At 38.3% G+C, this 25,374-nt stretch overlaps 1 protein-coding gene across 2 annotated transcripts; it reads left to right on the top strand.

Annotated features, from left to right (window-relative positions):
- The first annotated feature begins 253 nt into the window (after positions 1–253).
- Positions 254–24,750, top strand: LOC131237744 (peptidyl-prolyl cis-trans isomerase CYP38, chloroplastic). 2 transcript variants are annotated; one of them, XM_058235699.1, is made up of 7 exons: positions 254–545; positions 4,284–4,574; positions 5,241–5,440; positions 16,615–16,850; positions 17,292–17,434; positions 24,233–24,304; positions 24,406–24,750. In XM_058235699.1, exons 1-7 carry the CDS (start codon positions 312–314, stop codon positions 24,631–24,633), a joined length of 1,404 nt encoding a protein of 467 aa, XP_058091682.1. In that variant the 5' UTR covers positions 254–311; the 3' UTR covers positions 24,634–24,750. The 2 variants fall into 2 exon arrangements, with proteins under 2 accessions (XP_058091682.1, XP_058091681.1); XM_058235698.1 differs by having other exon boundaries at positions 4,281–4,574.
- The last annotated feature ends 624 nt before the right edge of the window (positions 24,751–25,374 follow it).

The raw sequence follows: 25,374 nt of genomic DNA, 5'->3' as shown, positions 1-25,374 counted from the left end.
CTGGGTGCTTGTGTGGCCCACCTACTCGTTGGGGGCCAGGAGATAGAAGACCTCAATTTGGCACACGTGTTGGCACGTGTGGGGGAGTAGGATTTAATGAAATCCACAAAAATATCCCGTAGAGATCTCGGACCTCTCAATCAGCACCCTCCCTTATCCGAAGCGTCTGCGGGCCCAGCGACTACTTACAACTGCGACACACCCATTTTCAAAACCTTATCCCTCTCTCTCTGTCATTTCTTCAAACACACACACACACACACACACACACACACACTCTCTCTCTCTCTCTCTCTCTCTCTCTCTCTCTCATGGCAGCGGCAATAGCAATGGCATCCCTTCTCTCGCATGGCTGCTCTTCTTCTACTCTCAAACCCAGTCTTCTTTCCTCCGTCTTTCCCAAAAGACGCATCTGCTTACATAGCCATCATCATCATCATCATCATCATCAAAGAGCTGCTTTGGTCGGTCGAGGAATCCTTGTCCGATGCTTTTCTTCTTCTTCTTCTTTCAAATTCCCTCGATTCTCCTTCAACCAGAATGAGGTGATTATATTGGTTTCGATTCTTCTTCGTGTTTTCTCTCTCTTTGGTTCTGTTTAAAAAGAAAAAGAAGAAGAAAAAGAATCGACATTGGCATTTGATGTTTCTGTATTTCTTGTGTAAGAGGAAATGCACAATGATCAGCCTGCATCCCGGCGTTTCTGTTCCTACAAGTAGTTAGTTCAGGTTTTGCCCGGCTTCTGGGGATCCAGACCGTTGATCTGGTGCAGGTTAAGTCTTTACAGCTAAAAAGGCATTATACATGTTAGAACACAATGGTTGATATACACTCATGATATGTGGGGCCCACTGTAATGTGTATGGTACATCCAATCTATCCATCATGTACTTCCCTTGATGCTCTCCTATGGCCCTAAAGAAACAGCTCGTTGATTTTCAAATGTACCACACGAGGGAAGGATGGGACATCCACCATTAAAAACTTATAGATTGCATTTGGGGCCACTGTGATGGGTGGTAGGCATCCAATCCATTTAGTGTGTGCATGTTTCAATGCTCTCTTAGCCCCCCAATTGATAATATATATATATATATATATATATATATATATATATATATATATATATATATATATATATATATATATATATATATATATAAAATCAAGTCCTTATGTGATTTGCGGATTTTGGAAGGTTCACTGCCCAAGCTCTGTGCTATGAATATCTACTTTATTCATTGTAAACACTTTACAGGCTAGCCAAACACTATATATTTACCTGTAAACAGATTACCACTTAAAAGCCAAATGGAATAGCATGTAAACCGATTACACCCTAAACTCTTTTCAGGTGTAATATCTAACTTTATTCATTGTAAACACTTTTCAGGGGTCGTTTGGATGCTTGTAAATGGGTCATTTACACTTTGCGTTTGGATGGCCTTTTTTGCCTGTAAATCATTTACAGTCTGTAAATGATTTACAGCATTTACCTCATCTCATTTACAGGCAAAAAGTTGGCTCTCCATTTACATCCTAACAGCTATAAATGGAAAGATTGGCTCTCCATTTACAAGACTGAAACAATTTACTAGCTATGCAAACACAGACAATCATTTACCTGTAAATCTTTTACAGCTTAAAGCCAAATAGGATAGGCTGTAAATGATTTACAAGTGTAAAACATTTACAACTTAAACCATTTACAGGAATCCAAACAACCCCAAGGCATCCATCTGATTGGCGTACGCGTGCCCATGTGTTGTGCATGTGCTTGTTTGTGCCTGCATGTGTAAGCATGTGTTTTCTTCTGTTTTGGATGTATGAGTGATAATATTGTGAGATTAGTGAAAGTTTCTCTTTCTATGTTGTGTGTTTTTGATCCATTACTCCTCACCAGTAGTTACTGCCTGTATGCACAGCTGGAAAAATTCCGCTAATTCAGGCTCTGTTTTGTATATTTCTTCTCGCTGAATTGGGTTTGATGTGAAAGGATCAAATCATTTGCTTTGATTTTATTATTTTTAAGACTCAGATTTCCAAATTTCTACTCAAATCCTCTAACAAAAGAAGTTTCTTTCTTTCTTTCTTTTCTCCCCCTCGGCAGCAAGGTATTCCGTATCAGTAACGGTGGCCGTAATGGTGGTGCCCCCGTATCAGTAACGGTGGCCGTAATGGCCACCACCATTACCGATACAAGGGCATAACGACTATTACGACCACTGTAATAGTTGAAAATTTTCTTTCGTCCAAAAAATTCTGAAAAAAATATTAAAAAAATCAAGAATAATGTAAATATTTCAAATATGCATTTGTTTATTATTATTATTATTATTATTATTTTAAACATGTTTATGATAGTGTAATGGTCCACTCTTTGGTGGGAGTGTTGTATTGGGCTGTCTAGTGAGTTTGTGAACATGATTATATGTATCTAATGTTTACACATCACAATCAAGCATTAAAACTAGAAATAAGAAAAATTGCATAAATACTACTTTTTCAATTTTTTGAAAAAAAAGGCCATCGAAGCTTCTATTCACTAAAATCACTGCAATTTTAATTTTTAAAACTATATTAAGAGTGGTCAAAATCTATTGTAAAATGATCTAGGAGAGTTTTTGGAATGAGAAAAGCAAAAAATTAGAGAGAAAAATGGATTTAAATAGTTAAAAAAAAAAAAAAAAAAAGTGGTTGTTTTTCAACTGTTACAGGGATAACGGTTGTTATGCCCCATAACGGCCAATACGGTCCCAAAAATCAACTACCCTGTTTCACCCTCGTATCGTATAACGGTCATGACCGTTACCTATACTTATCGACCTTTACAGGCGTATCGTAACGGATAAGAAACACCTTGCTCGGTAGAGATTCAAGATTTTATCTAACTGATGTTTGTTTCAAACACTTGTGAGAAATAAAGATTTATCATGAATCTTGGAATGGTCTTCATTGAATTTTATGCTGAGATAGTTCACTTTGCTGTAATCAAAGATTAAACATTTATGTGTGCCCGCGTGTGTGCATGGATGCATGCGTATGCGTGGGTGCGTGTGTATCAAGGTATTCTGTATCGGTAACGGTGGCTGTAACGGTCACCATCATTACCGATATGGGTATCGGCCCCCAAAATGGCCAATACAGGGGCATAACGACTGTTACGACCCTCGTAAAGGTTGAAAATTTTTCTTTTGCCTGAAAAATTCTAAAAAAATATATCTAGAAAATTAAGAATAATGTAAATGTTTCAAATATGTATTCATTTTTTGTTTTGAACATGTTTGTGGTAGTGTAAGGGTCCACTCTTTGGTCTTTGGTGGGAGTGTTGTATCGGGTTGTCTAGTGAATTGTTTAATATGATTATGCCTCTAATGTTTACACATCATAATCAAGCATTAGAACTAGAAATCAGAAAAAAGGTATAAATATTGCTTTTTCAATTTTTTTGAAAAAAAGGCCCTCGGAGATTATATTCGCTCAAATCACTTCAATCCACAATTTTAATCTTAAAAGCTATAGTAAGAGTGGTTGAAATCTGTTGTAAAATGATATAGGAGAGTTTTTGGAATAAGAAAAGTGAAAAAGAGGAGAAAATTGAATTTAAATAGGGAAAAAAAAAAATTGATCACTTGTTGTTATGCCCTGTAACGGCCTATACGGCCACCATAACGGATGATACGGTTTCAAAAAACTAACTGCCCCCTTTTCACCCCCGTATCGTGTAACGGTCATGGCCATTACCTATACATATCGGCCTTTATGGGCGTATCGTAACGGATACGAAACACCTTGGTGTGTATGCATATGCGTTTGCATGCCTGTGTTGTGTGTGTGCATGTGCATGTGTTTGTGTTTGTGCTTGCATGCATGAGCGTGTGCGCTTGTGTGCGTGTCTTTTGTTCTGTTATGGATGTATGAGTGATAATATTGTGAGATTAGTGAAAGTTTTTCTTTTTCTATTTCCTTGGTTTTTCATAAAAATGAGTACTACTTTTCTTACAAGAATTCAGATTCTCTGCAACTTTGAAATTCCATCTGAATAGTGTTCTATTCTTCAAATCCTTTTAAACATGAAGCTTTTATGCCTTCTTTGTAATTATTTCTAGTAAATTTGGTGTGAGAACGTGAAAATAGTTGGTGTCAATTTTGGTATTTACTGGAGGATAGATTTGTTTGCTCTTATTTGTTTTTTTCCTTTTTTGCTTGGAATTGAACTCTTTCAGCAGGCTGACTTTTTTTTTTTTTTTTTCCCTTTACCTTTCCACTGGATTCTCTAGCAGACAGACAGCTCCTTTTGCTTTAGGGAGTGTGCATTTTCTATTGCTCTGGCAATTGGATTGGTTACGGGCATACCCACATTGGGTTGGTCTGCATATGCATCCCAAGCTGGGCCAGTGTTGCCTGATCTTTCAGTATTGATCTCCGGGCCTCCTATCAAGGATCCTGGTGCATTGTTGAGGTATGCACTGCCCATTAATAACAAAGCTATCAGGGAGGTCCAGAAGCCGCTTGAAGATATCACAGACAGTCTCAAGGTGGCAGGTGTCAAGGCATTGGATTCCGTGGAAAGAGTAAGCAAACTCAACTGAAGCATTCTCTTGGAACTGCCCTTCTTTCTGGTAGTTGTATCTGAATGTCATGAATGCAATCATCTATTGTCCATGTCATTTTTCAACTAATAGGTTTGCTTATTCTAGATGTGTGCAGACCCCAGCCCACCTTTCTGATAGTTCTAGATTGTGCTTGTTCTACATGTGCTGATGTGGCATGCATTCAGGGTCCAAGCTGTCTGTCATGTTGGCCCTGTTGTCTATGCGCCTTGGCCAGGCTGGTCTACTCATAAGGTGGGCCACTTGCATACATCTAATGTGGGTCTTCTGCCAACAGTTTCTAGATGTCATCATTGTCATCATCATCATCCTTTTACACAAGCTGGCATATGCACTGAGTTGATTGGCCTGATTGTTGGGCCAGGGGACATAAACGATGGGCTTTCTCTTGGAAGGCTTGGATCCACCAAAATTCACAAGTTCTCCATGTTGGCAGTGTCATGGGTGTAGAGGGGGTCTGCATACATATACAATTAGCAAATCTCTTCTTGTGAATTCTGTGTCATCTGCATGCTTTTCATTTATCAGGGTACACGGTCATAAATGAATAATTGCTGAGTAATTTCTTTTCGTTTGAAAGGGTCTTGGATTATCTGTTAACTGTTATCGTCTATGTGTGAATGATAGAATGCGAGGCAGGCATCTCGTGCGCTCAACCAGGGAAAGTCTTTAATTGTTTCGGGTCTTGCTGAATCGAAGAAAGAGCACGGGAAGGAATTGCTTGACAAGCTAGCAGTTGGGATGGAGGAGCTCCAGCAGATTGTAGAGGCAAGGGATAGGGATGCGGTAGCAACAAAACAAAAGGAACTTCTTCAATACGTTGGAGGGTGAGTAATTCAAAATCTATAATTTATTGAGATTAACTTGAAGCCCTCTTTTCTGTTTAACCACTGGGAAAATCTAGGCTGCATCTGGATGCACAAGGGAAATGAATTAGAAAAATTCAGTAAAGTGGAAATGATGAAAGGTAGTCATTTCTCCAGTGTTCATAATAAGAAAATAGCCCTCGAGTTGTGGCTATGTTTGTTTGAAGTTCAACTTGAAAGAAAAATAAGTGCACATTGAAGCCCATACCCTCAAACTGAATGTCACGGAAGGAAAACAAATTTCAGTATTTCCACTTTATTAGAAGGGTGGCCTCAATTATATTCAATAGTAATCTTTTATATATATATATATATTCAATAGTACATCCAACTGTGCCTCAAAAGTCCTGAAATTTGGAGTTCCTCGGCATTAATAGTAGTAGGTGAGGCTAGAGAATGAAGTTCATGGACTACTAACTGAAAGTTTCTTCCTGCTCGGTGATGGTTGATGCTTGATAGAATTGTCTCCAACTGCTCTTGTTGTTCATCAAAATCATCATGTTATTTTATAGTTTATACCATCATGTTTTCATTGGCTATGCCATTTCATTAATCAGCAATAGAGGCAAAGCAATAGGGTAGGCTGTCATACAACATGGTCAAAACAACTAACGAAGAAGAAATCAATTTGGGTTCTTGTGGACAGCGGTGTGGCTAGAGAAGTTTGGGATTTCTTTCTAGCTAGATTTGGGACAAGTTTGGTCGTCAACAGTTCCATTGGTGAGATGCTTGTTGAATGGATTCACGGTCCTTTCAAAGGTCGCAAGAAAACAATATGGGTTCTTGTGCTGTTTTTGGGATTATGTCGGCGTTTGGAGGGAAGCAAATAGCACTATGGGTGGCAATGGGCTGGGTTCAGATCGGGTACATACCCGGAAATGGGTATTGCACCTATACCCATAACCATACCATGTTGGGCCTGCAATGGGTACACTTATCCGCATGCATCAGGGTGTTGGCCACCCATTTATGATTTGAAAATTTCAAAAAAAAAAAAAAGAAAAAGAAAAAGAAAAAGAAAAAGAAGAAGAAGAAGAAGAAGAAGAAGAACAGAAAAGTAAATGTTGACTTTTATAGCTAAAATTAAAAATAAAAATTATGAATTTTTCTTTGTAACAAAAGAAAATTGCCATGATAAAATGCTATTTTAGATTTTTTTATTTTTTTTTTTTAAACCCTCAAAAACAACATATTTTCATGATAGGCAACCTTATTGGATTTGTTGGATAGCATACACACTTCACACACTAGTTTGACAGATGGCATTCACACCACACACCACACACCACACACCACATGACCTTGCATGTAAAGTGTCGTGGAATAAACTTAGCCTACAATGTTGTAGATGAACCGGCCTATCTTTTAATGGTTTGTGAATTAAAAAATGCTAATCATTTACTGCTAATTAGTAATTCCTAATTATAAATTAGTTGGAGTATTGGGTGTGGTATTTTGTGTCTACAGCTACACTCGTGCATATGCACACACACACACATGTATATGTATATACATACCAGTGTTTTAAATAGCTATGCCATGTCGCGTATAACTTATACTATGTAGTGCAACTTAACCTTAACACTACGTAGCTTATGAAAATAGCTTAAGTCGTGTGTAACCTATGCTACATGCTACGTAGACTACGCTACACGTTATGTAGCTCGCATCACAAGTTATTTTTCACTACAACATTAAAATAAATTCATATTTTCAATGATTTATTACATTTTTCTATTGTCAATAAAAAATAGTTAATCATTTCAATGCTTATAGTAAAACAATAGAAGTAACAGTTTAAATCAGTTTCGTTGCTCTTTCTTTCCCTTTATATTTAATCATTGCCTTTTTCTGTCACTCAAGGTTGTGTTCGGGTGCACCAAATATCATGAAATTTTATTAAATTTCATTATTAATCAGTCTGATTTGGTGCACAACATCATGATATTGGTGCAACCAAGTGCAAGCTTGATTAAAAATCTAGAAATAGCATACAGCTATGTAGCTTATGCCTCATGCGTCAGAGGAGTGAACACTATTGACTTGTTATTCACTATTTAAAACACTGGTATATACATGTGTGTGTGTGTATATGTATATGTATGCACACACACATGTACACACACACACACACACACACACACACACACACACACACACACACATATATATATAGTATATATATATATATGTATGTATGTATGTTTATGTATCTGAGTAAACTGGATTCAAGTCCTATTTCTGAATTAATGTTCGTTGACTGATTAGAGTTCCTCACCAAAGTAAACAGTGGTCTCTGCCTAAGATCTTCTTAGGAGTTCATGCCCTCCTTTCAATTGGAGCAACCTCCTTTATTCATCAATCCTTCATTCAGTGATCTTCTTCATTTCATTTCTTACTCATCTATCTACTTTGAATTCTGTCTTTTACCTCTAAAAGGAAAATAAAAAAATTAAAAAAAAAAAATCCAAAAATAAGTCTATTTATTTTTGCATCTCCAACCGTGCCAGAAAAAATCCACAAAAAGTAGAAGAAGTTTTCTCGTCTTCTATGTGTTTGTTCTTAAATTCTTGAATCAAGTTCTTCAGTCCCTGAATTCCATCTAAGGTCCTTTGATATATATATATATAAGGAAAACCCATCTCCTCAAAAGCTCTATTTTCCTGTTGTTCACAATGCTTTAAAAGACTTCATTACAACCTTTTATGGTTATGATATTTTTGGACCACTCTTTTCTTGTATATCTTAATATAGCCTGAAAAATTCATATGAATAATGAGAAGCAGAGAGTTCATTTCCAATTAAGTATTTCTCAAAATGGGGAGCATACGACATAAATGTTGATGGTGGTAGTAAATGTACTCTCCTTCATCTTGTGTTGGGAGAAGATGGAGAAGCTAAATCCATTTTCCGAAGAGTTGAGGTAAAAGATATCTAAATGCTTGGTATAGCTTCACAAAGAAAAGAAAAAAGAAAATGTTTCCAATTTATGATGAAGATGACTCTCTCTCGGCAAGTGAAAGCATCCCTTGTCATAAACGCAAGTCGACGAGCTCCAGAAGGACAAAGTAATTCAAGTGAGCAAATAACAGAGATCTCTTTAAAGACTATTTCAAATCCAGAAAAAGAGAGCTCTCTAACTATCATTGAAGCTGAATCAGAATCTCAAGAACAGAAGAAAGCATCCTGGAAGAACCACCTATGTCGTCGAAGATGATGCAAGCTCTCTCTAGTAGTGATGCGCAATGATTGCAGTGATGATAATATCGGCCGATGTTATTGATATTGCATAGTACTGACATGATACTAGGCTTTAGTTGGGAAACTTCCTAGTATTGATCAATATATCACGATGCATTGCTATCATCGTTCAAAGTATCCTCAATATTATGATAATATCCCTGATAGTATTTGTATCCCCAGCTTGGCGATAGCTATAACACTGGTAGTATTAGAAATTCCAGGTATCGGTGATTTATCACTAAGTATTGCTAATGTATCGATATCGCCAATATTTTCGACTATGTAAATTCCAAGTGTTGCGGGTATCGCCAATGTATCTATATTGCCAATGTATCACCAATATTTTCGACTATGTAAGTTCTTGGTGTTGCTTACATTGCCAGTTTATCGGATCACTGAAGTTGAATCAAAGTCTCATGAATAGAAGAAAGCATCCTGGAAGAACCACCGATGTCATTGAAGTTTATGCAAGCTCTCTCTAGTAGTGATGAGCAATAATTGCGGTATCGATAATATTGGCCGATGTTATCGATATTGCACAGTACCGACACGATACTAGGCTTCAATTGGGAAACTTCCCAAGATTGATCGATATATCACGATGCATCACTATCATCATTCAAAGTATCCTTGATATTACGATAATATCCCTGATTTTATTTGTATCTCCAGCTTAGCGATGCCGATAATGCTGGTAGTATTAGAAATTCTAGGTATTGGTGATTTATTGCTAAGTATTGTTGATGGATTGATATCACCAATATTTTCAACTGTGTAAATTCCAGATGTTGCCGATATTGCAAATGTATTGCCAATATTTTCAACTATGTAAATTTTTGGTGTTACTTACATTGCTAGTGTATTGGAGATATTTCGATAATATCACCAATGTATTGATATCGCAAAAAGTCTGTCTATTTAAAATTTTTTGATTTATTTTTTTACGGATGCATGGTTGTATGATGAAATGCATGTTTGTATGTGTGTATATGTATGTATGGATGGATGGATGGATGAATGAGATGGTTGGATGGATGGATGAATGAGATGATTGAATGGATGGATGGATGGCCAGATAGTGTGTTTTTTGAGTTCATTTACCATTACATGTCTTCATTATTTTATGGTACCTACATTTGTATAATATAAACTCATGTTTGTTTCTATTAGACTGATTTCTTATGACAACACATGCTTTTAGGCCGCCATTAAATGGAAACTTATCCGCATGTATTAGTCTCACTTCAAAAAAGAGGTGGGGATACCCTGTCTTCAAAAAATAATAATAATAATAATAAAATTAAATGGAAACTTATTATGTATGCATTAGATAGCAATTTTTTTTTTTTATTCCTAAATATACAAATGTGTATTTTAGCATCTCCTAAAGTTTCATTAAAAAATTCTACCGCTTTCCACATGTTTACCCGAGAGAGATGCCTTAATTCTCTCCTTTGGAAGAATATGAGTTAAGAACAACGGTTCCATCCCTAATTGTAGAAATCGTTTAGTGGGGTTGGTTCTTCGTAAACAAAGAAGGAGATGAATTCTTTTGTCTCTCTCCCATTTAGTCCTTCCTCCTTTGAATACATCAAAAATTGTTCATTCTTATGTCCAAGTGAAGAACGAAAATTGGGATTCTTGGCCCTAATGAAGAAAAGATCCATCTCCATGCTATTCCACCAGAATCGTCGACACGATCTGAGCAAGTTCCTGAGCCTCTAGAAAGGAATCAATATTAATGCAATCCAATTGAATCTTAGAATCGGTTTGAAAAGTTAAAGAAGATCGATGAAGATGAATTTTGAAGTAACTTGGTATCCAGCCCCAAGTAGATTGGTCGTTGCCCCCAAAATTCGAAGAAGAACTAGCAATGACTAACGAAGATTGGTGTGCTCAAAAGAACTGGTGTTATTCCCAAGATCTTTAGCCATCCTCTTTAGATCTTAACAATGAAGAAATTCTAAAAAAAAAAAAAAAAACATATATATGAATATGTATGTTTGTATATGGACACACACATATCTCTATCTCGCACCCCCCCCCCCCCCCCCCTTTCATGTCTCTCTCCCCCCCTTCTTCATGTGGACATTAGAAACGTCCCCAAACCTTTTAAACTGCACACGGGATGACCTACTGCGGATCCACACCATTCAATCATTCATACAACTAGGAACAAGCCATGGTGCAAAAATCATGCCAATTGGGTGAATCCAAGGTGTCGTTTGATAAATTGAAAAATAAGCTCTGAAAACTTAAAGTGCTAAAATGTAATTTGAAATAATTTTAGGGAGATTTCCGTCAAAAGTGAAAAGAAATTTTAATTTACTACCACTTTCAACATTAAGTGAAGGGAGGGGAGCTGAAAAAAAGACCCATATTTTCAGTGAAAATTAATTTAAGCACTTAATAATATGGATTTGCCAAATGATCTTGAATTGTATAAGTGCTGAAAATAAGTTTTATCAAACGGCACCTAAGCTTACTTCAATAAAATGAAAATGGACAGTCAAGATTGAACGGAGAAACAAAATAGGTCCAATCATCATCTTGAAACATCTAGTAGATAGATCCCACTTTGTATTTCTTATGATTCTAAAGTAACACTTTGACTTCTAACCATGTGATTTATGGCTTATAAACAATGGATGGTCAAATTGGACCCATTGAAAAGGTTGGGATAATTCAATTGGTGTGATTCTTGGACCATGGCTTGCCCCAGTTGTGTGAATTAATGGACGGATCAAATCAGGTTCAGGTAAGGGTAGATCCACACTTGGCCTAATTATTAATTGGGTTTCAAACTTTCAATTAATACCCAAACCTGCACCAACACTACACCCATGTATGTTGTGTGTATGTGCATATGTACATACGTAATGCAAGGCATATATAAATATACATATGTATAATAATCGATTTCGGGCAAGGTTCAAGTAAGGGTACACGGTTAATGTTTTCAATATCGGTATCGATAGATGTATCGCACCCTTGGGATACGGAACATGTCGGTTATCGCATGGGAAATATAGGATATTATCGCGTAATGTTTCACTATTTTTTGGGAAACATTGGGAAATTGGTCAAATTTTTCAATGAAACTTGAGTGGATGTTAAAAAAGGCATCATTATACACAAATCAAAAGACCACAAAAGACAAGTGCACATAATAAATCTCCTTTGTATAAGGTCCTAAACTAAGCATTGTCTAACAAAATTGATGCAACTATATTCAAAATCAATTCATATCATTTATAAATCTAAGAAATGGATTAGAAGTGGAAGATTTGACAAAAAATGGGATCATTAGAGGTGGAAGATCTAACAATTTTTAATTGGGGGGGGGGGGCGGTGTGATGAATTGACAATACTATTGTCAATACATCACCGATACAGTGATGCGATGTGATACGTTGCTATAATATCGTCGATATCCTTAAGTCCCACAACTTCCTACTGGTTCGTATCGCTGAGGTTTGATATTGATAAAATCGGCCAATATTATTGATATTGCAAACATTGGGTACACCCACACTTGGCTTAATTATTAATCGGGTTTCAATTAATACCCAAACCTGCACCTATACCCATTTAGCTATACCCATCCCTGGCTCATCTTGGGCCAATCTCAGGTATTCGTCAGGCCTACCTGGCCCATTGCTACCCTTTCAATAGCAGGATTTTCAATGACAAAGAGGGAGATCCTGTCAATTATCACTAACCAGACTTTAGCTTTGCAGCAATTCAAGGGTTGATCAGCAGAAGGTCTGATGAGAGACCAGAAAGAGGTTTTTAATTGTCAAATTAATAATTGTTGGCAATCTGTTCGGGATGTATAATTCTGCTTTTGCTTTTTTGGCTTTTTCGATTGTGTTCCCTGTCTTTCCAAGGAGGTGATGAGAGGGCACCTCAGTTTGGTCTTTAAGCTTCTAGCTTTCCTTTGGGTGAATAAAATTTGTCATCTTTTAAAAAGAAAAAGAAAAGAAAAGAAAAGAATAAAATCAACAACAACAACAATAACATACAAAAGTGAAAACTTTAGTATAATTGCATAGAACATTTCTGCACTCCTTGTCCATTTTTGGCATAGTAATTGGCCATCAAGCAAATGCTAGGCATAGGCCCGAACTATTGATAATAAAAGTATATGCAAAGAATGCCTCGGTGGGGCATACTATTAAATTGTCCATTTGATGATGTTGGCCTATACTTGCACAAAGTCCCCCCTTTTCCCTCTGTTGTAAACTGACTGTTAAATGTTAGTATATCCGATATTGTGAACGCCTCCGCACACGAAGATGCGAATTCACTCAGTGAAAGCTGGTGCTATTTCTCTGCTCGTTTTGATTTCCTTTTAGCGTTTGTTTGGGTGAGAGTTACAAGCTAGAATAGTTGTGCGATGTTACTTGGTGCGTATTGAATTGGATAATTTGACTGGAGTCGCCACTAGCCAAGTCTATTTCAGAATCTACAGTCGGCTAGAAACAGTAGAATTATTCGTGGATCAGAGGAAAACAAGATTTTCTTGATCCACGCTACTCCTATGGTTGGTCTGTGACTGTAGATTCCGAGTAAGGTCCTTGGTTATGTAAAAGGAAAGGGTTAGGCACCTTTTTCCACATGTACGATGTGTGGTCTGTACTTTATAAGATTTTACAGTTTCTGAGGGATTCAGCAGAATTTCAATGTCATTGTATCTAGTCATGCTTTGTATAGTTTTAAGACTCTGAGCGGGCCAAAACATAAGATAAACGACACCTAGCCTTAATTCGCAAGGTTTAAGACCCTGGTTACGCAAACAAAATGAAAAAAGAAAATAGATAGGAGAGAGGATCGCATAAATAGAATAAAAGCCGAGTGTGTGTACTGCTAATGTATTTGGAATGTGTGGATTGAAATACAAGTTGATTTGAGATATGAGATGGAAAAGGGGAGACCCGACACCCTTTTCTACAAAAAGGGATGGTTGGATGTCCCTGATTCCAACCTTACACTTTTGACTTTAGTATCTTCTTCAACTTTGAAAAATTGGTGCTTTTAGTTGGGCACAGTAATGGTGTAGTCAACCCTTTTTCGGAGCTGACAAGGGAGCAGAACTAATCTTAACATATATAGCTTTGGATTAGCGACAATGTGCTGACTTCAGCTCGACCCAGTTCCTTCTTTAGCCAGCCAGGTTGCTCCACCGGCTTCTCCCCCTTCAACTCTCAGCCCTCTGTCCCCTCCGGAATGGCTCGCAATTGTGGTTTTTAAATAGGCCAAATAACAACCCTTCAAGGGCCCTTTTCTAGCCCATAGCTTTGCTTTACATGTCAGGCTATTGTATAGGCCTTTAGAAAAAAATGTTGCCATTTGGAAATGCTTTATTCAATCGGCCCTTTAAGGGCTGTTTTTAAGAATGCACTTTTCCGCGTCAGCACTTAATGCATCCGGTGCTCTGGGGATTTTCAGAGCTAGGGTGTTCATTTTGATCCTATCGCTTGCCTGCTTCGTTATTGGCCAATTAGATCTAGCGGATATCTACGGGAGATGCTGGGGATCCTTTCGGTTACTTTTTTTTGTGAGTTTTCGGTATTGTCGGAGTCTAGAAAATGCATCTTTGATTGGTTCATGACTCCTAGATACCCTAGGCGAGCGGCTGAAATTTGGCTAAATGGGCCGCAGGTTTGTTGATCCATTTCTTTGGTCATTTCTGGGTCGTGTTGAGGATCTTTCCTAACCGGTCCTCCTAGGCTTTTTAAGGCTTGGAGGTGACCTTATCGACTATGCATTTTGGATTCTCAGAAGACCAGGGAAATTTTGGATGGAATTGGGTTGGCAGGCCCTTCGATATGCTGATCCAGCCCATCGGCTGTTTCCAAGGCCTGCCTAAGTTATGCCCTATCCAACTTATACAGCCACATGACAGGTGTTGAGCCATATGGATACTTTTGATTGAAACTTGACTGAAGTCGAAGAATAGTTTTAATCTCGTTTAGGGTGAGGTGTTTATAGATATGTCCTAGGAGATTATTTTTTTGCTCTGGAATTGTTATCAGCATCCACTCTGACTGATAATGCACGACTTTTTCTATTTTTGCTAATACAATAGTACAAAGTCATAATTCTGTATTACTGACAATAGAAAGGATGGGTATATTTGTTGGTCGAAGTGATTGTAGAATCTGTGGATATTGATTCCTGTTGTTTTTTTCATTGTTCTAAATTCTATGAAGTTGATATATATATATATATATATGTGTGTGTGTGTGTGTGTGTGTGTGTGTGTGTGTGTGGAAAGGTACTATGCGCTCGACCTCACGAGTCCGTCCCATGAGGTCGAGCTGTGTGGGCCCCACTGTGATGCGTTTCGAACATCTACCCCATCAGTCAGATGCACCATTCCATCATGGGCCTAGGTCTCAAAAATCAAGTCAATCCGTGACTTGTGTGGGCCACACCACATACAGAAGTGGGGAGGGGCCGTGCACCATTAAAACATTTATAATCATTTTTTGGGCCCACCAAGATGTGGTATGCAAATCCAGCCCATCCATTATGTGTGTCCCACTTGGATGAGGGTTCAGACCAAGTTTTAGCAGCATTCAAAACTCAGGTGGGCCCCACCAAGTGCTTTTATATGTTTTAACGGTGTCTTCACATGATTTTAGATGGTATGGCCCACCTGAGTTCCGTATACGGCTGATTTTTGGGATATCCCATAATTTAGAGGGGACCCATCAAATGCACGGTGTTGATGGTCGACACGCATCACGGTGGGGCCCACACAGCTCAACCTCACGGGAGCTTATCGTGAGGTCGAGCACATAGTACCTTTTCCCATATATATATATATATATATATAAATTCTGTGTGTGTGCATGCGTGTGCGTGCGTGCGTGTGTGGCTTTCTTTCCAATGTCCGTGTGGCTTTCTTTCCAATTTGTATTTCTGAATCCGTATATCCGTTACCATTCCAGATTTTTCTGATATGCTACATTTATACCTCTTGCTAGTTCTTCCTGACCTGGATCATGACTAGTGGGCTAAGACTACAATATGTGTTTGCAACCCCTCACTAACATGTGGCATCTCATCTGCTGTACTGTGGGCCCCAATGCGATGGACCATAGCTGAAAAAATGACACCAATCAGATTATCCTAACCATGCAATTGGTGATCATCAGATGGATGGTTGTAAAGAAAGTAGTCACCAGTCCAACGTCAATGAACAAAATCAAATGGTTAGGTTCATTTATCAGTGGGATTTCAGTCCATGGTGAACCCACGGTTTGGACCCATCTTATGGCAGATGCACAGTGGACGAATTGCCACAACACAGTGAGATGTGGGCTTTCGGAAGCACATGGAATATCTCAACTGAATTCTTTTAGGCTATGTTTGGATGCACAGGTGAATTCAGTTGAGAATATTCAATTTACAAGAGAAAATGGAAAAAGAAAAAGGATAATGATGTTTACTAGCATTCATGATGAGGAACTACGTCAAATTTCAGTTACATTTCTTTCAAATTCTAACTTGAAGCTGACATAATTGGGAGTTGGGGCCCAGACCCTCATTGGGAGGACATATGTCAAACCATATTGGTGGAAACTGCAATTTGGTTCTTGGCACATTATTTGACTAAATTGCAGTTCAATTTGAGAGTGCATCTAAAATGCGTCCTTGGTGTTTCTTTTGTCATATCAAGGAGTGGGTGATTTTTAGGGCTGACAATGACTGGCTTTGTGAGCACATTTTCCCCCCTTCTTTAATTTGTATATTAACATGAAAGTTAGTGAAGAATCTTATGACAGTTAACCTTGTTAAAAAGAAATTATTCTCATTTCTCATATATACCCTTGTCATTGACTGCAGCTGAGATCTCTTCCTGGGACATTGGATTTCTGCAGTGTTGAAGAGGATATGGTGGATGGTTTCCCATACGAAGTGCCTGAAGAGTACAGTAGTATGCCTCTTCTGAAGGGGAGGGCGACTGTCGATATGAAGGTCAAGGTTAAGGACAACCCCAACGTAGAGAACTGCGTATTTCGTATAGTTTTGGATGGGTACAATGCCCCGGTGACAGCTGGGAACTTTGTAGATTTGGTGGAACGACATTTCTATGATGGCATGGAAATCCAGAGAGGTAGTGGCTTAACTTAAATCCTTAGAATTTCTGGAAATGGTATTTTGTAAATATATCAGTATGTGTATGCGATTGATTGGATACGCCACAATCATGTACTAATATCTCACCTGTCAGACAATTTTTGCAATCCGATGGAAATGGACAACTGCAACCAATGGTGGGACCAATTTATGACCATTGATATTGTATAGAATCATCTGACCTGGGAGATTTTTGGGATATATCTCCCATCCACCTTGGCCCACCATATGAACAATTTGGTCACTGAAAGGTGGCCCTACACGTGCAGTTTATTGGGCTGAGCAAATTGAACATTGTATTTTTCTCCATCGTTAATGATCTTTTGCCCATCAGATTGGCAATAATAGATGCATACAGTGCTTAGCTCAAAACTGAGATGTTTCTTTGTTGCTAAGATTTTACTCGGCATTGCTGCAGCTGATGGATTTGTAGTTCAAACCGGTGACCCCGAGGGGCCTGCAGAGGGATTCATTGACCCTAGTACAGAAAAGATCCGCACAATACCATTAGAAATCATGGTCGTTGGGGACAAAACACCTGTTTACGGTGCAACATTGGAAGTAAGCTTCTTGACCTATTTGACCGATAGAAATTTTGAATTGCATACATCTTGTCACCCGAGCATGTTAAAATACTCTTTCATGGATAAAAATCCCACCAGATGTCCACCATTTATTTGCTTGCAATGGATAAATTTTCAAAAGATCTGTTCTTTTTTTTGAATGCATTGATTCATGGCCAAATTTACAAATTGGACCACAAAACCGAGAAGGCGACAACTGATTCTGATCGCTACTTGTCAACTGAGACTGTATTTTTAATGAGGTCTCAACTTTCAGCAGATGACTTCTGACCTGTTTTGCATGTGACATCCAACCCATCCAATAGGCTGGCCCCATCATGAGTAGTGTTTTCAGCATTGGTATCGACACATGTATTGCACCCTTGAAAAATTCAACCCATTTTCCCATGTGATCCATAATATCTGGTTAATGTATTTTTTTCAAATAAAATTTCTTTTTTGACATTTTTAATTAAAAAATAATAATTTTCTTCAAAAATCCCAAAATGTTCGGTCAATTTGTAGATTTGTCTCCAAGCACTCTTATATGATTTTCCTACACTCTAATTGCAAGTTAAATGGGTGAAATTGGAAAAATATCGGATTTTTTATTTTATTTTGCAAATTCTCTTATTTTCTCAACTTGCGAAAATCGGAACTCAAAACCCATTATTGAGTATGCAAAACATGCAAAATCATGGATTACTAACTTCTTTACACAAATTCCAAGCAATTTAAACAAGAGAATAATTTGAATTAACAAAAACTCACCGATTGCTTTTCTAGTACCACACGCGCTCCGATCTCCATTTCTACACCCAAATCCTTTTTCTTTCCAAACAAATGAAAATAATTGGTCAAAATCCCCTTAATAAATAATTCTACAAATATATATATATATATATATATATATATATATATATATATATATATATCAGAGAAAATCTCTCTCTCTCTTTTGTGGATTTTCGGTGAATTTTCTAGTTTTATTGGAAGGGGACCGATGCAAGTGCAATATCGTCGATACATGCAATATGTGTCGATGATATCAAGGAACTTATAAGTTACAACAGCGGTATTTTCATAATATGGCAATGTATGAATATATCGTCAAAACATTGCGATATATTGACCGATACTGGAAAGTTTCTCAACTAAAGGCCGGTTTCGTATGGCACTGTGCGATATCGATAGTATCGGCACATATATTGATACTGCAATCACTGATCATGAGATCACCTTGTGCAAAAATCAGCCACATCTACTCGACTGGTGCACCGTACTTGTATTTCGTTATTATCAATAGCTAAGAGTTTTTTCACTATGGTGTGGCCCACATGATGAGTGGATTATAATGTGGTCCTAATGGTGAGGCCCACCTATTGGACTGGTTGGATGTCGCACACACATGAAGGGTGGGAAGTTATCTGCTGGGCGTACATCACTTGCCAGTTCGACTTGAGAGTTCATTTTTAATAATTTGTGCTTTAGTTTAGGTGTAAATATTTAATACCCTCCGGAGGATATGCTCACTATCCTCTTGTTTTCAGTTTCTACAAGTGGTACCTATGAATTAGTGACTCAGACTTCTGGTCTGATGTGCCCCACCTTGGATGAACCTTACCCCAAAATTCTAATAGACCAGGAGTTTTTAACAGGCCCTCTCTGTGGCCTTTCTCCATTGGATGTGGACCATTTCTGTATTTCTTAACCACCCATTTTCTGGCTACTAGTCAAAGGGTTAGGAGCTTTCTACTGAAGAGATTTTTTCTGACATGGTCCATCCACTGTGCCGCTCAACAGAAAACAGTCTGCATCCCCACAGCTTGTACTAACAAGGATCTGAGGATACTGATCATATCCTCAGTCTTGGATCATACTTTTCCTCTGGGTTTAGGAGGTACTTCAGATTTGTTACATCATATTATGAATGGAGGTAACCAATCAGCATCCGGCTAGTAAATTTCAAGTCCTTCGTATAATCCTTTCAGACCCAACTAGATAGTGATTTTCTATTTTTTATTCTGTATATGATGGGGACATCACGTGCACTCACGCTGCCCCCCTACGCACGTACGCCAGAAGGAGGGCCCCACCGTCAATCTGGATCGATGACGACGTCCAGGGAGGGCCTCCTACCTAGAAGATGAAATTTTGATTCAAAAGAGTGGGCCTGTTAGTCAAGAAAAACCCATCATGGGATCTCATGATCGTGGCCCACTAGTTGGATTGATTTCGTATTTTAAGTTTTGTTTATTAATGTTATTTGAAACATCATGGACGCTTTAGATTTCTTTGATTAATTGTTATTTTGGTTTACTTCATCGCCAAGTAATAGGTTGTGCATATGGCGCGAGTTTTGGGGTATATGGTTTTCTTATAAATAGGCACCCCTTGTAACTTTTTTTTAATTGATTAAAGATTAATACAATTTTATGTTTTCCTACTCTCTGAGTTGTGAAGCATAATTGGGTGCGAAGCCCTCCCTTTATCGAAGGGTTAACTACCGTGGTGCGAAGCTACATTTATCCCGATTCACTCTCATCCATCGCCATCTCTACTATCCATATTCTACAATCTCTTCTTCTCATCTAACCCCATCATCTACAGTTTGAATCAATCATCTATTGCAGCAATTCTCATCCCCACATCAGAATTTCAGAATCTGGCCCTACAGGAGGGCTGAAGCTTCGGCAGAGCACCACGCACAAACCGTACATCGGATCGAGCTGAGATTTGAGGGTTTTGGAGTCCATCCCTGGCCAACCAGGGCCAAGGTGGCCTTTTTCTGAATAGTGGGCCCCATACACGTGCGGCCGAGATTATACGCATGTGTGTCTGGGCCATTGTTGTTGTTCACATGTGCGGTACTTCTCTGGTTCGTCTTTCTCCTCTCTTTTACTCTACTTTCACCCAAAATCCCTAAACCTAACCCTAAATTACTCAAATCTCTAATTTTATGCCCATTTTCTTACCCTAGGGTTCCGTGATTTGAAATTGGTGAATCCCTTGGATTAGGGACTGATTACCATGCATGTGTGGATAATTATTTCTTATCTTTGAGTATCGTTTGGTTCATAATTTTTATTGATCCAGCCCTATCATGTGTAGGCCTGGACCCGCATATATTCTCCTTAATTGAATGTTTGGACTTTCATGTGGGATATGGAATTTGTGTAATTGTTTCTGAACTAACGTGATCTTAAGCCTGAAATCTCGCATATCATATTTAATTTTCATGTCCTGCATCAAATTTGGTATCAGATCCTAGGGTTCTTATAGAGGAATTCATTGCATGTTTAGGGTTTGGTTGTTTATGTCCATTACGTATCAATTCTCATCATATATGGTTGTTTAGAGGTCCATAAACCCTAACATAAGCTGCTGAAATTTTCTGTTATCCCCTTATTTGAATTATTTTAGAAATTAACTTAGTTTTTTATTTCTAGGTTTAGAAACTTTCCTTTTCCGTTTTTTTAGAAACTAATTTTTTAGAATCTTTCTTAATCTGTTTTTAGAAACTAATTTCCTTTCCTTTTTCTTTTTTAGAAACTAGTTTACTTTCCTTTTTCTTTTTTAAAAACTAACTTACTTTCTATTTTTAGAAACTTTCCTTTTTCTTTTTCTTTTTCTTTAAAAACTAGGTTGTTTTTTTTTAAAGAAACTTTTTAATTTGTTTTTTTAGAAGCTTTCCTAGTTTGTTTCTTTAGAAACTTTCCTAATTTGTTTTTAGAAGCTTTCCTTTTTCGTTTTTAGATACTAGGTTACTTTTCTTTAGAAATTTTTCAAATTTGTTTTTTTTAGAAACTTTCCTAATTTGTTTTTCTTAGAAACTTTCCTTTTTCGTTTTTAGAAACTAGGTTGTTTTTTTTTAGAAACTTTCCTAACTTGTTTTAAAAACTTTCATTTTTCGTTTTTAGAAACTAGGTTGTTTCTTTTATAAAATAAAATAAAATAAAAAATTCTTATATTTTGACAACTATATTGCTGAATTTTGGTTGGCACCCTACACAAAACATGGAACAATTGCAAGAGTCACTAAACAAGTTGTCCCAAAAGTTGGAGTTTATGATTAAGCGCTTGGAAATGGACCAATACTTAGAACAACTTGATGTGCGCATTACCCGACCAAAGACCCATCGCCGATGTCCCATCTCAGGCAGGTGGCCTGGTAGATAGACCAATGAATGGAGTTTGTGAAGGAATCAATTATGGGTGTACACCCGTGCACCCACCCCATGAGAGACATCAAAACTACTATTTTAAGGGGTACGACATGTGTAGCTTTGTGGTTGAAGAGAGTACACTAGACACTAGTGTAGAGTTAACTACTGAGGCCATTCCAATAATGGATGAGTTACGTGATGTCTTTTTTGATGATCTACTGGATGAGTCTCCCCTTAGGAGGGATATAGAGCACGCCAGAACATGGGACACCGTAATACCTACAGCTGAGTTTGTGTTTAATAGTTCTGTCGATAGGTCCACAGGTCTCAGTCCTTATGAAGTCGTTACTATTTATAAACATAGGAAACCTATTGATCTTGTCCCTATGTCAGTCCCATAGAGTGTCAGAGTCTTTTGCGCATCACATTCATTCATGGCATCAAGAAATCAGGCAGAAGATCACTACTAGTAATGAACATTACAAATTTTCTACAAACCAACATAAACGTTTCAAAGAATTCAATATTGGGGACTCTGTGATAGTCCCATCTGGCCCGAACGGTATCCTCCGAGGGACGTTCGTAAGTTATACGCGCATAGCGTTGGATCCTTCAAAATTATAAAATGAAACGGTCTCAATGCGTATGAGGTAGATCTTCCACCTTATATGAGAATTAGTTCCACATTCAACGTAGAGGATCTAGTTACTTTTCAGGGGACCATTAATACTTCGTTCGACTCTTCGCCTACCCGTCTTCATTCTCTATATTTATCCCTTGAACCATGTCCCATTCCCAATCCATTTTTCCAGCCTCTACCTCCCATACCCACTCTTCCTGACCTTTCTTCCCAACCTCTACCTCCCATACTTACCATTCCCGACTCATTTTTTCAGCCTCTACGTCTCATACCTACCCGTCCCGACCCATTTTTCCAACCTCTACCTCCCATACCTACCCGTCCCGACCCATTTTTTCAGCTTTTACATCTCATACCTACCCTTCCTAACCTATTTTTCTATCCTCTGCCTCCCATACCTACTCGTCCCGACCCATCTTCTCAGCCTCTACCTCCCATACCTATCCTTCCCGACCCATTTTCCTAGCTTCTACCTCCCATACCTAACCTTTACATACCCAAAAGGAAATAGAGGATATCCTGGACCATTAGATAGTTTCAACGTCAGATGGCGAGTTTTAGAAGTACCTGGTTAAATGGAAGTCACGCCAACTTCAGATAGCACGTGGCTCACTGAGGAGGAGCTTCAGAGACTTGATACTGACATCCTGGAGCGGTTCAGGAGTTTTATTTCGCCAATGGCAAAATCTTCGCAACCGGGGAGAATTGATGGGGACATCACGCGCACTCACGCTGCCCCCCTACGCACGTACCCTAGAAGGAGGGCCCCACTATCGATCTAGATCGATGACGACATCTAGGGAGGGACTCCTACTTAGAAGATGAAGTTTTGATTTAAAAGAGTGGGCCCGTTAGTCAAGAAAAGCCCATCATGGGATCTCATGATCGTGGCCCACTAATCAGATTGATTTCATATTTTAGGTTTTGCTTATTAATGTTATTTAGAACATCATGGACGCTTTAAATTTCTTTGATTAGTTTTTATTTTAGTTTAGTTCATCGCCAAGTAATAGGTTGCGCACATGGCGTGAGTTTTGAGGTATAGGGTTTCCTTATAAATACGCACTCCTTATAAAAATTTTTTAATTGATTGAAGATTAATAAAAATTCTGCGTTTTCCTACTCTCTAAGTTATGAAGCCTAATCGGGTGCGAAGCCCTCCCTTCATCGAAGAGTTAACTACCGTGGTGCGAAGCCACATCTATCCCGATTCACCCTCATTCATCGTCATCTTTACTACCCATCTTCTATCATCCCTTCTTCTCATCTCACCTCATCATATACACTTCGAATCAATCATCTATTGCAGCAATTCTCCTTCCTACGGCAGAATTTCATAATCTGGCCCTATAGGAGGGTTGAAGCTTCGGCGGAGTACCACGCACAAACCATACATTGGATCGAGCTGAGATTTGGGGGTTTTGGAGTCCATCCCTGGCCGACCAGGGCCAAGGTGACTTTTTTCTAAATAGTGGGCCCCACACACGTGCGGCTGAGATCACACGCATGTGCATCTGGGCCATTGTTGTTGTCCACGCGTGCGGTACTTCTCTGGTTCGTCGCTCTCCTCTCTTTCACTTTGCTTTCACACAAAATCCATAAACCTAACCCTAAATTACTCAAATCTCCAATTTTATGCCTCTTTTCTTACCCTAGGATTCCTTGATTTGAAATTGGTGAATCCTTTGGATTAGGGACTGATTACTATGCATGTGTGGATGATTATTTCTTATCTTTGAGTATTGCTTGGTTCATAATTTTTATTGATCCAGCCTTATCATGTGTAGGCCTGGACCTGCATAGATTCCCCTTAATTGAATGTTTGGACTTTCATGTGGGATATGGAATTTGTGTAATTATTTCTGAACTAACGTGTTCTTAAGTCTGAAATCTCGCATATCATATTTAATTTCCATGTCCTGCATCAGTATACCACTCAATGAGCACATGGGTTGCCAATGATCATTCACAATCAAATTTTGTTTATCAGGAACTCGGCCAGTACAAAGCTCAAACAAAGCTTCCTTTCAATGCCTTTGGAACGATGGCTATGGCCAGAGATGTAAGAATTCAAATGGAATCCCTTGCTGACATTTTAGAGATCCATAGTTGCTGCTTGTGTAATGTCTGATTACTCTTGTTTTCGTGCTGTTTCCTTGACAGGAGTTTGAGGACAATTCCGCTTCCAGCCAGGTGTTTTGGCTTTTGAAAGAAAGCGAACTTACCCCTAGTAATGCCAATATATTAGATGGGCGGTATGCGGTGTTTGGTTATGTTACAGAGAATGAGGATTTTTTGGCGGATGTCAAGGTTGGAGATGTTATAGAGTCGATTCAAGTTGTGTCTGGGCTTGAAAATCTTGTTAATCCAAGCTATAAGATTGCTGGCTAAGGCTCCGGTAATCTTTGTATTGGGATGTTTGAGGGTCTATTTTGGACCACTTCTGTTGAATCAACTCACTTAAAATTCATTGCTGAATTTGAATTCAATTGAGTCACTCTTCCTGAATATTACAGAGCCACCATCTCTGTTAGATTTTCTTTTTATGGGTCTTGTTTTGATAAAATGGGCAAGAAAATCTTTTTGAGGGCATAACCAACATGATATCACTAATTCAATAGTCATTGGTTAGAGGAATGATCTGATGCAACTATATGCATCATGAAGTATAAAACAGCGTTCCTTACCATATTCATGGGCCCCGGTTTGAGCATGCAGGCCGTCTGCTTGATCACTTTGCTCAGACAATGATCCCAGCTATTCAACCAAGACTCTGCAAATGGAAGATCAATGAAGGTATTTCTCCATGCATTCAGCAGTAAACGAAATCCACAATTGGTCATGTTCAATCTGCATTAACCTTTGATTATGGATCACAGAAGGTTGCAGACATGGAACTTGGATTTCTGTTATGAAGATCTTACATCAGTGATTTGATTTCTAATACTTTTGGTTTTCTTTTTCAGGCTTATGGAATGCAATTTTAGTAACTATAGGAGTGAAACAACGGATTGGTTAGATTTCTGATTATAAGTACCCCAAAATTACCATTTTTGATATCGTAGGTGATAAATCATGGGAGTGGAGAGATCGAGAAGAATGTTGCCCGTAGAATTAGAGCTTGGTGGATGA

This window comes from Magnolia sinica, chromosome 2 (assembly GCF_029962835.1).
Source record: "Magnolia sinica isolate HGM2019 chromosome 2, MsV1, whole genome shotgun sequence".
In the NCBI taxonomy this organism is placed as follows: domain Eukaryota; kingdom Viridiplantae; phylum Streptophyta; class Magnoliopsida; order Magnoliales; family Magnoliaceae; genus Magnolia; species Magnolia sinica.
Note: the sequence above shows the minus strand (reverse complement) of the source record. Positions and strands in the feature narration are given on the sequence as shown.

Bases quoted from the DNA above. Each gene is read 5' to 3' on its own strand.
- LOC131237744 (XM_058235698.1), top strand. From the start codon at position 312: ATGGCAGCGGCAATAGCAATGGCATCCCTTCTCTCGCATGGCTGCTCT. The intron at 4,575-5,240 runs GTAAGCAAACTC...TGTGAATGATAG, and splicing joins CATTGGATTCCGTGGAAAGA to AATGCGAGGCAGGCATCTCG. The intron at 5,441-16,614 runs GTGAGTAATTCA...GGATTTCTGCAG, and splicing joins CTTCTTCAATACGTTGGAGG to TGTTGAAGAGGATATGGTGG.